Source organism: Branchiostoma floridae, chromosome 12, assembly GCF_000003815.2.
Source record: "Branchiostoma floridae strain S238N-H82 chromosome 12, Bfl_VNyyK, whole genome shotgun sequence".
In the NCBI taxonomy this organism is placed as follows: Eukaryota; Metazoa; Chordata; class Leptocardii; order Amphioxiformes; family Branchiostomatidae; genus Branchiostoma; species Branchiostoma floridae.
The window spans coordinates 10568494-10578350 of NC_049990.1; the positions used below are offsets into that span (position 1 = coordinate 10568494).

Here is a 9857-nt window from a genome sequence, read left to right on the forward strand (position 1 = left end):
CTTTAATAAATAACAATGACTTCCCTCCGCTGCAGCTTGAGCATTCGGATGAGCAGTGCTTACGTGTGTGCTCAGGCGGTACTTTTTGCATTACAGGGGCATGCATCAATTTCATTGGAATAATGACACAGTTGTGCCGATAACATCAGAACAGATTGGAGATTCGTTTCGGTAAAACAGGAGCAGGTCGGTTAAGTTCCACTGTATTCAACCTTTTTTTTTATTTTCTAGAATTCTGTATTTTCAAAGTATTTTCTTAAGAAGTATTCTGTATTTTGACATGTTCGTTAACCATTATTTGATTCAGTACTTGCCATGTTTCTATAAATGACACTAGTGATATTGCTTAGGATCGCCTGACAATATTGTGTTAAGTCTTCCAATGATCCAGCTTCAATGAACTCGATTTATGAATGCATGTTAATATGTCTACTAATGATCTAGCTTCAATGAACGTGATTAATGAATGTATGTTAGTGCATCCGAAGTAGTTTATCTTAAGTTCATTCAAAATGAATTTATGAATGTCGTTGCACTTATTTTAGGTGGTACCATTTGGTAACGTGAGATCTGCTTGTCAAAATCTAAATGGTAATCATTTGTAGTCGAGTCTATTGAAGTATAAAGTTTTGCAGGAAATCGCTTGCGTGTGCCAAGGCTAAGATAGACTTGGCGCCATGTCTAAGATAGCTCTTCCTTTCTTGATAGAATAACGGTGAAACTCATTTCCATTTACATTGGATTACAGATTAAACAACCCCGTTTTTTTCCTTTTGTGGCCTTCCATTTCAGGTAGATATAGTACTGACGAATATGTACTCCTTTTCAGATCACTTCTGGCAAGCCGGCTCCAATACCCCTTGAGAAATATCATCAGGTCAACTATGTCTTCTACCACGATGAGCCCACGAATGACTGCTCTTGCCTTCCTGGTCTCGGCTTTCATAATGGTGTCTGGAGATCCCAAAAGTGATCTGGTGGTGACTACAAAGTACGGTCCCGTCAGGGGAAGGAGGATCGAGGCGCCCAAACACGGCATGCGGGCTGTGAGGCGATATTTAGGGATCCCGTACGCGCGAGCACCCGTGGGTGACCTCCGGTTCAAACCACCGCTGCCACCCATGCATTGGGTAAAGGAGAAGGACTGCACCATCGCAGCGGCAGCCTGCGTTCAGGTCGTCCCACCCGACGATGCCACATTCCCCTTCCCTCCGCGCTTCAGAAAATCGATGCAATCATACCTGACAAGGATGGATGAAGACTGCCTACACCTAAATATATACAGTCCAGAGGGCCAAGGTTGGTGCTTTATCCATTTACAACACGCGATGTATGGCTATGCCTGGTGGAATAATATAATTACTTCACTTAAACCGCTGCCACTTGGATTAGATCGTGACACTTACTTTCTTTACAACAGTCCGTCAAGTCTGAAGGAAACAAAAATATCCTCAACATAGAAGCTTATCGATTAAAGTGAAAGTAGAGGTCTAGGATGTGCCAACAGGCCTGCAGAGGTTTCAAATAATTGGCTCACGTGTACATGCATCCAAATTGCTTTCATGTTTAGTCCCAATCGATCTACGTTTGTGGTCTTTTGGTACTAAAGATGTACCAGGCCAGCTATCGTAGCGGTGCAAGGTATGCATAATTCTCAGGTGGCAGTCACCTTGCTGGGGTGGCACACAGGTTATCATAGTTGTGGGATTACGAGGATATTAAGCTCTTTCACGCTCCGAGCTGCAGAATACGACACCTTTCAGTTGACATGACGGGTGTTGACTTGAACTGACTATTCACATCAAAGAGTGCCGCGCGCAGTCGGAATACCAAACATGCCATCTGTACCCATTACGGCTTGTCTCATTACAAAAGAAAAGATTTTGCGGATGGTGCGTCATAGACTGATGTTTATCGATACTTCAGTGTCAAACGAAGGGCACGTACGTGGGGAGGAGGAATACGTTTCAGAAGCAACTCAGACATATTCTATGCATACCAAATCCTACCTAAAGAAAGTTATTGTTTAATTTCACCCAGGAGCTTCAATGTAAAATTATGTTAATCCCCCAAATTACATTGTGGTGACTAAAAGTTATTAGCTATATATGCCCATCGTAACTTTACATTTATTTGTGTTTAATGTTTTATGAACTAAAATTGTTATATTTGCATTCTTCTGCAGGGTCTGAATTGTGTCTAATTTTCACTCACTCACTCACTCACTCACTCACTCACTCACTCACTCACTCACTCACTCACTCACTCACTCACTCACTCACTCACTCACTCACTCACTCACTCACTCACTCACTCACCCACTCACTCACTCACTCACTCACTCACTCACTTACTCACTCACTAGCTCACTCACTCACTTACTCATTCAGTCATCCAGGGAAAACTACATTTAGTCCAGAGAAGCCCACTATTGACACGTTAGCTATTGTTTATTGCATCGCAGTGCGATGACATTCTTTCCATCGACACCAGAGCCACCTTTCGTGACCCTAGGTCAAAGCTCAGACAAAAGAGTAATAACACCGGCTGCAACTTTAAATTGTTTCCATTTTTCCGTGATGGCTGAATGGTATAAATTTACGTACACCACCAGTTTTCAGGCACACACTTTTTTTCCAACGTTAACCAGAAGTTGTTTCCAGTTTCTTTTAACACGAAGGTACCCTCTAATTGTAAAGAATTTAAAATTGAATTCAAAATCGAAAGATTGATAGACTTGTACAATGGCCTGCAAGTGAATATTGACCGTGGGTACATCCTTCTCCACTTACATAGCGTGGCCCTGTGGCGAGGCAGTCCAATGTCTCTGCCACCTAAGTCGCATTTATTGATTCTATTGCCTTTCTTTGAGCTGCAGCATTGATTATCATACGATGGCACTCTTTAATGTCATCCTTTTGTATGTTAGAAATAAAAGAATGGGGTTTTTCTGAACCTTTACCATAAATCTAAAGTTATGTTGCACTGTCAGTGTTTCTTGTCTGATATCTTATCTGAGTGCACATGCCGATGGCAGCTGCATTTGGCAAAGGTTTTGGGGAGCAATAAAACCTCATCCCCTTATCTGTATCATCAACCCTGAAACATGAACCGTTTTATTGTTGCTGCAGTGCTAAAATATTGACTGAAGTTTGCAGACCTCAGCGTTCGTGAATGTGTGTGTACGACTCTATTTTTGTTCCTTTCTGTATTATGTTTAGCATGTTATTGTCTTCTTTATAAATAAATTCAATCCAGAATAGATAAGAAAAGATACTACACTATGAAAATTATCAGTATTCAAAGATGCAAGTACGATACGTAAAAGGTGAATAACATGCAATATCTGCACGTATGACACTCTACAGTAGATATGTTATTGGTAAATTGATTGGCCATCTTGCATTACTTTTGATATGTAAAAGCCCTTGTTTGTAACTTCAGGGAATCTTGATCGAGAGGAGATGTATCCTCTAGCGGTGCTGGTGTTCATCCACGGCGGCGGTTACACATCGGGCACGGCAAACGCTTACGACGGGACCGTCCTGGCCAGCCACGGCCTTGTGGTAGTGGTCACCATCAACTACAGACTGGGGGTTTTTGGTATGCCATTTTTTTCAATCGAAGCTTTTGGTCTTCTTCTGAATAATGTTCGACCCGATTGCTCAGAATAGGTGACAGTATGGTGTCGTGACGTAAGCGATGGGGGCAAAGGACGTTGGAAGTTGATATCGTGCCCCGTCACGTTGTAATGAAGATTTGTGAGCCCTGCTAGTCATCTCCAAGAAAACGAAGTAATTGTTTTCGGTTTCTTTGTTTGTCTGTCTTGATACGTGTGCATGTGTACTCCCCGCCCCCACGGTTAAACAAGGTTCAAAGTCGTTTCAGCCTGGTTGACAGGAAATTGGAGTTGGAGTTCAAATTCATAAGGATGACATATGCTCGTGAAAGACCGGGGCTTGCAGGATCGGAAGGCTGTTTTGGCCTGGGTCCAAAGTTGATACTTAAGGCTTTTCCTCGGTCCAAAGTCCCAAAGGAAGGCAAAGAGAGGCATGGGCATAATTAGATAGAAATTTACAATATCAAGAGAAACAAGAACTTGTTACGAAGGTATGTGATCTTCAGTTTGATTTGGCAGATATGGATTCTTATAGCATAATTTGTAAAAAAAAATACCATTTCTGAACACAGGTTTTCTGAGTACTGGTGATAAAAGTGCCCCAGGCAACTATGGGATCATGGATCAGATCGCAGCCCTGCAGTGGATCAGTGACAACATCGGAGCCTTCAACGGTGACCCCACCAGGATCACGCTGGTCGGGTTTGGTACCGGGGCTTCTTCCGTCAACCTGCTGACCATGTCTCCAAAGGCCGCCGGTAGGAGGCATCACATTGATTAGCATAACAAAATATAGTACATAGAAGTCATAGTACAATGATGAAATTTCTTCCAACACAAAATGTGGCATCTCACTGCACTTGGGGCATCAGTGTGGTACTGTGAGGCTCACTCAGATTACCCAACGAATTTTCTTACGTTTTGTGTATTTTGTTGTCTTCTAAGTCATACTTTTACGATTCTAAACCTTGAGTATTTACAGTTAATTATATCTTATTATATCGTCTGGTGTACTACGTTAAAAAACGCAAGCATGGAAAAATGAACATGAAGTGTATATTCACTCGGCGAACGTCAACCACAACCAGAATGAGGGCGCCAAAGATGCTACGTAGCAGACGATTTTGAGCATTAGCGATGACGCCATTTCCAAATTTGAGTTTTGATTGGCTACTTTCGGATAAGTGATTTAGAATGTCTTCCTTCTGGGAAGACTTAACAAGTACAGCTAACTAGAAAAACTCTTTGAACCACTAACTTGTAAGGATCATATGCAAATGTCACTCAAATGTAAATCATGTTAGCATAGTTCCCTATGGTCAGACAACACCATACTTATTAGGAAAAAATGCGGGGCCCGAGCACCAGGCAGCTGGCCCGTAGTAATCACATTGCTTTCCTTAAGGCCGCAGAGCTAGAGTACAGTATCTATCCGCGACCCCCGGAAGCAGGGGTAAAAAAGTAGTGCGGCCGAAATCTGGAACCGCCAGTAAACACTGTAACGTGGATACAGCGGGGGATGAGCTTTGCTATATGGTAGTATAAGGAGTCGACTTTCATGTTGTATTTGTAAGTTTGTGATGTTTGTTCATTTGGTTTATAAATGCGCGTGACTTTTACAGCTGTCTGCCTTGGTGAGTCGGCTGCAGTTCCGCATGGCCCCGCATGACCCCATTTAAAAGTGGGCGTGATCAAATTAAAAAAAAAACATAATAGTTTGTCGCGCTTGATTTTATCCGCGTCGATGTCAGTTACCTTGTGGTCCTTAACTATAGGAATGCCCATAGGCCGAAAACTGTACTCTGCTACGTTAAATCCAGACTGGAATTACAACTGATTTACATGTGATAGGACGATGATGATTGAGTTCAGGCTGAGATGTTTCATATTTGCATATGTTACAGGTATAGATAAGGCTTATTTTGGAAATGGCGAGAGTCGGCTTACTTGGGAAATGGCGACCAGCTTTGGTCCCTCTTGCCCTGTTCCTTAATCTCCAAAGCCCAGGGTTGAGTATGTGTTCTTTGAGTCCTGGACCTGCCGGTAAACGTGTCTGCTTTAATCCTCGGATGTAATCCATAGAATAGTGAAATACCGTTCGCGACCAAGACGCCATTGTTGTTCGTCCAGAACCACTGATGCCGACGTAAGACGTCTGGGAATTCTAGTCCAAGAGATGACACACTTGTTCAAGACGAATCTCTAGCCATTCTAGATACATTCACACGTAGTAATCTTGTGAGTTTAAGTCCGACAACACTTAAAATGCTACAAAAATACATATAACATCGCGGAGCGACCGTAACCCTCGGTTGCCCTTAGAAGCGCCACCTATGATTACCGGCGAAAATAACACAACTGTGCCACAGTGAACGAACCCCGAAATGCCGCACCGGTGCCCCAAGTGCAGTGAGGTAACTTACCACATAAAGGTATACACGGATCAAATTTTCATCGACCAAAGTTGCCTTCTTCAGGATCAATACTGATGATCAATATCAATCACAGAGTGATTTGTTCATAAGATCTTGAAGAGGGCGACATTGACATCGGTCGTTGAAAATTTGATCCGCGTATACCTTTTTGTTGGACGTGTAGCATTGCACTATGATCACAGATGAGCTTTCACGATAGTACATTGAAATATATGCTTCCAATGCACTTTTGTATCCAGAAATAACAGACTTTTCTTTAATTTTCCAAACAAAAAGTCAGTGTTTAAAAGAACCACATCATCGATGTAATTGCATATGAAGATTGCCTGCAGAAATATTGCAATATGTTATCAGTAGACTGTGTATGTTCTTTTTAGCTTGGTACATGATGCCATGTTAGATAACTGATTGTTATCTGTTGGGTTTGAGTAACTACATGAGTGCACTATCCCTACAAAGATGAATGTTGTAATAGATGTTTTCTGGACGTTGTACTGGTAATTTCAAACGCACCATATATTCATGCAAATCTACAACAGTTGAGTTACTTCCCCTTTTACCGTTAATACACAGGTACTCCCCGACCTAGATTCCTCATATTCAGTAACAAATTGCTTTTTCTTGTTATGATTTATTCATATGCATTACACTCTGTGCTGTCCTTCCAGGCTTGTTCCGCCGTGCTATACTTCAGAGCGGATCGGCTCTATCTACGTGGTCGATGGCACATAGTCCCCGCCACTCCGCCACTATTCTAGCGGAGAGAGTGGGGTGTTGCCGAGAGGACACCCTCCAGACAGTCCAATGTCTGCGTACCAAGCCTTACATTGACTTGCTCATCAAGGAAGCCACGTTCTCAGGCTCCCCGTTTTACTCCATGTTCGGCCCTGTTGTTGACGGCACTGTCATCACTGATAACCCGAGAAGACTTCTCGGAGGCGACCTGTTCCGTAGTTATGACCTAATGCTTGGCATCGCAGAAAATGACGGCTATAATTACGTTGGGAACTTGTCAGGAATCAACGACGGTCTGCCGGAAGATGCGTTCAGAGTCGTCATCAGTGACTTTGTCAATCACGTGTTCCCCTATAGAGAAAATGAAATCCAGGACGCCATCTTGTTTATCTACACGAACTGGGGAAATGACAATAACGAGACAAGACGACGTAGTGTTGTACGTATGTTCACGGAACAGCAGATTGCAGTGCCTATCATTGACGTGGCCAACACACACTCTATAAGGAACACGGAAAGCTCGACCTATTTCTACTGTTTTACGTACAGGGCGGACAACAGTCCGTTTCCGAAGTGGGCAGGGGCAGTGAACGGTGAAGAACTACCGTTTTTATTTGGCGCTCCTTTGGCACCACTGAAAATATTTCAAAATCAAAATTTCTCGAAAGCGGAAACGATGTTGAGTGCTGCCATCATGACTTACTGGAGCAACTTTGCCAAAAGTGGGTAAGTAATTTTATTTACCAGTAACATCGCCATATGCTATTGGAAAGTTGTTAAAGTCTACCTTGATCTTTCATTTGCAATGTCTTCGCTTTGATATCAAAATAGAAGATTACAAGTGTTTTATGTTTTCAGGTATACGTATTCTGCATTCTTCAAGCTTACGCTTGTGAAGATTGTTCTAAAAATTGAATTCGCTGGGAATAGTATTGACTGTAGTTTGCATAGCGCCTCACCGCGACGACTGCAGTCATTGCAGCTTCTCGTAAGAATCTGAAGTTTTCAACAACATTGAAGCGTCCTATTTATTTACCCAATGAAGTAAATCATAAGAAAATGTTCAGACAAAAAATCTGGCATACGTTCGCAATTGTGTCAAATAAATATAATTGTTTTGAACATTTTTTTTCAGAAACCCAGAAGAACCTAAAAACCAGGAAACTACGTTCGTCCACGAGAGACCCAACAGATACGAGCGGATCGCCTGGGAACCCTACAGCGTGGACAACTGCAGCACCTGTCATGAGAACTTTATGTACCTGGGGATGAACCCACGGACTTCGCGAGGGTTCCGGTCACAGAGAGTAGCGTTTTGGATCGAGCTCGTCCCCAAGTTGCTCCGTCCGCAAGCTCTACCGGGAAACAACAAGCTCAACCCGCCACTCACTTCGAACGAAATGTGTGAGATTCCTGACCTAGCGCGGACTATTGCCGGTAGGAACGGCCTCGCAGTTCGCTATCCAGATGGAAGATTAAAGACATTTGGTGGCAAGTCAGACAAGTCAGACAAGTGTATCCCCATACCATCAACCTCCGCGTCCTCTCCACCGGATACCGAGCAAGGTCAACCGGGTATGTTTGACCACTCGCCGCATGACTGGTCGGACCTTCACGATACATCGGGTGACGCGGAGCCCAAGTCATCGGGACTGAGTGTCGTCATCGCGGTCGGGGCGACTTTACTGTGTCTGAACCTGGTCGTGCTGGTTGTCTGTTACAAGAGGTCCAGCCGACGTCGCAGGAAAACTGACGAGATAATGCATAGACAGGAGAGGACAAGATTCAGTGCATCAGACATGCATGGTTTGCTAAAGATGCCGGAGACCGCACACCGTTACGAACCCAGTCAAAGTGACGAGACGTTAGAAATGGAGGAACTGACGACAAAGAGCAGCTGCCTGGTGGAACATGAGGATATAGAACACAACAAGACCCGTGTTGTATAAAGAATGGGGCTTATAGACACGTCATGACCAATGTTACCACGTACCACAAAGTGGCCTCGCAACGAACATACATTACTCCAGTCTTCTTGGTGTATATATAAAGTCGATGTTCCACGGAATGAATTTTGAACTGAAGTTACACTTTGTATAGTTGAATGTGTTCGTATTACAACTTCACTGAACGTTTTTTTAAAGCTATAATAAAAGAAGCAGCACTCGGCCAGGTCTGATTGCAACGTCGTACGGATACGTACAATAAAGATAATGTGTAAATATTGACCAGTGTGTCTTTAAGCGTAATTTGTTTAGCAATGAATATTAAAGTGTATGTAAGACAAAAGTGCAGCACGTATATTGAAGTAAATTTATGTCGTTAGATCCATATAGTAAACGATATATAAATAGAATGTTTTTTGATTGATGAGACATAATTTCTTTGTGCTTTCATGTTCTTTGTGAGGACTAGCCTGCAGACCAAAGTGGTTTTAGACTTCTCTGTTGTGGTGATGGTTTAAGCATTAGTCCTTTTTACTTTCACTTTGCCTCTGGCCTTCTCTAAAAATGTTTTCTTCAATTTCAATGATCTCTCTTTTTTCTGCTTGTCAAGATAAATTGAAGTCTTTCGGGCATCAGAAAATACATGCAGTCAACCCTTCCCCGTAATCATGTGTGCCTTATGGAGATACAGGTTTGTGTTTTCCCTTGATGTTGTTGGTAAGCTAGGTTATATTTCATGGCACATTCCGAGGCTTGTGATGTGGTCACGGCGCTTTCTATCACTCACCTTTGATGTTACTGGTTCCTGTGGGAAGGTCCATGGGCGACGGAATTTTCCACTTCAGGAGCTTCCCCATCACAGTCGGACACTCTGGCGCCTACGTACAAAGTATCCGGGTACGGTGTTTCGATAACCATGATATTAGCATGGAGAAACTCGTATTGGGGACTGGATTCTTTAACGGCGATGTCATATGTGTTGTATAGATCGTGGTGTGATTAACAGTCGCAGTATTTTCAACTAAGCTGTTACAGAACCAACCACCGACAAGGATCTGAACTTCGTTCGTCACAAGTACTACCACCCCAAGATAACAAATACCCTAAGTTTGTGATCGCATA

The 9857-nt window shown here is 42.9% G+C and overlaps 1 protein-coding gene across 1 annotated transcript; it reads left to right on the forward strand.

Annotated features, from left to right (window-relative positions):
• The first annotated feature begins 2446 nt into the window (after positions 1–2446).
• LOC118426963 (neuroligin-4, X-linked-like) lies at positions 2447–8942 on the forward strand. The gene is made up of 5 exons (XM_035836595.1): positions 2447–3603; positions 4192–4384; positions 5622–5632; positions 6723–7515; positions 7925–8942. The coding sequence occupies exons 1-5, from the start codon at positions 3465–3467 to the stop codon at positions 8736–8738; spliced, it is 1950 nt and encodes a 649-aa protein (XP_035692488.1). The 5' UTR covers positions 2447–3464; the 3' UTR covers positions 8739–8942.
• Positions 8943–9857: the final 915 nt, after the last annotated feature.

Coding starts and splice junctions, on each gene's coding strand:
- LOC118426963 (XM_035836595.1), top strand. CDS start 3,465: ATGTATCCTCTAGCGGTGCTGGTGTTCATCCACGGCGGCGGTTACACA. Junction 3,604..4,191: donor CTACAGACTGGGGGTTTTTG/GTATGCCATTTT, acceptor TTCTGAACACAG/GTTTTCTGAGTACTGGTGAT. Junction 7,516..7,924: donor AGCAACTTTGCCAAAAGTGG/GTAAGTAATTTT, acceptor ATTTTTTTTCAG/AAACCCAGAAGAACCTAAAA.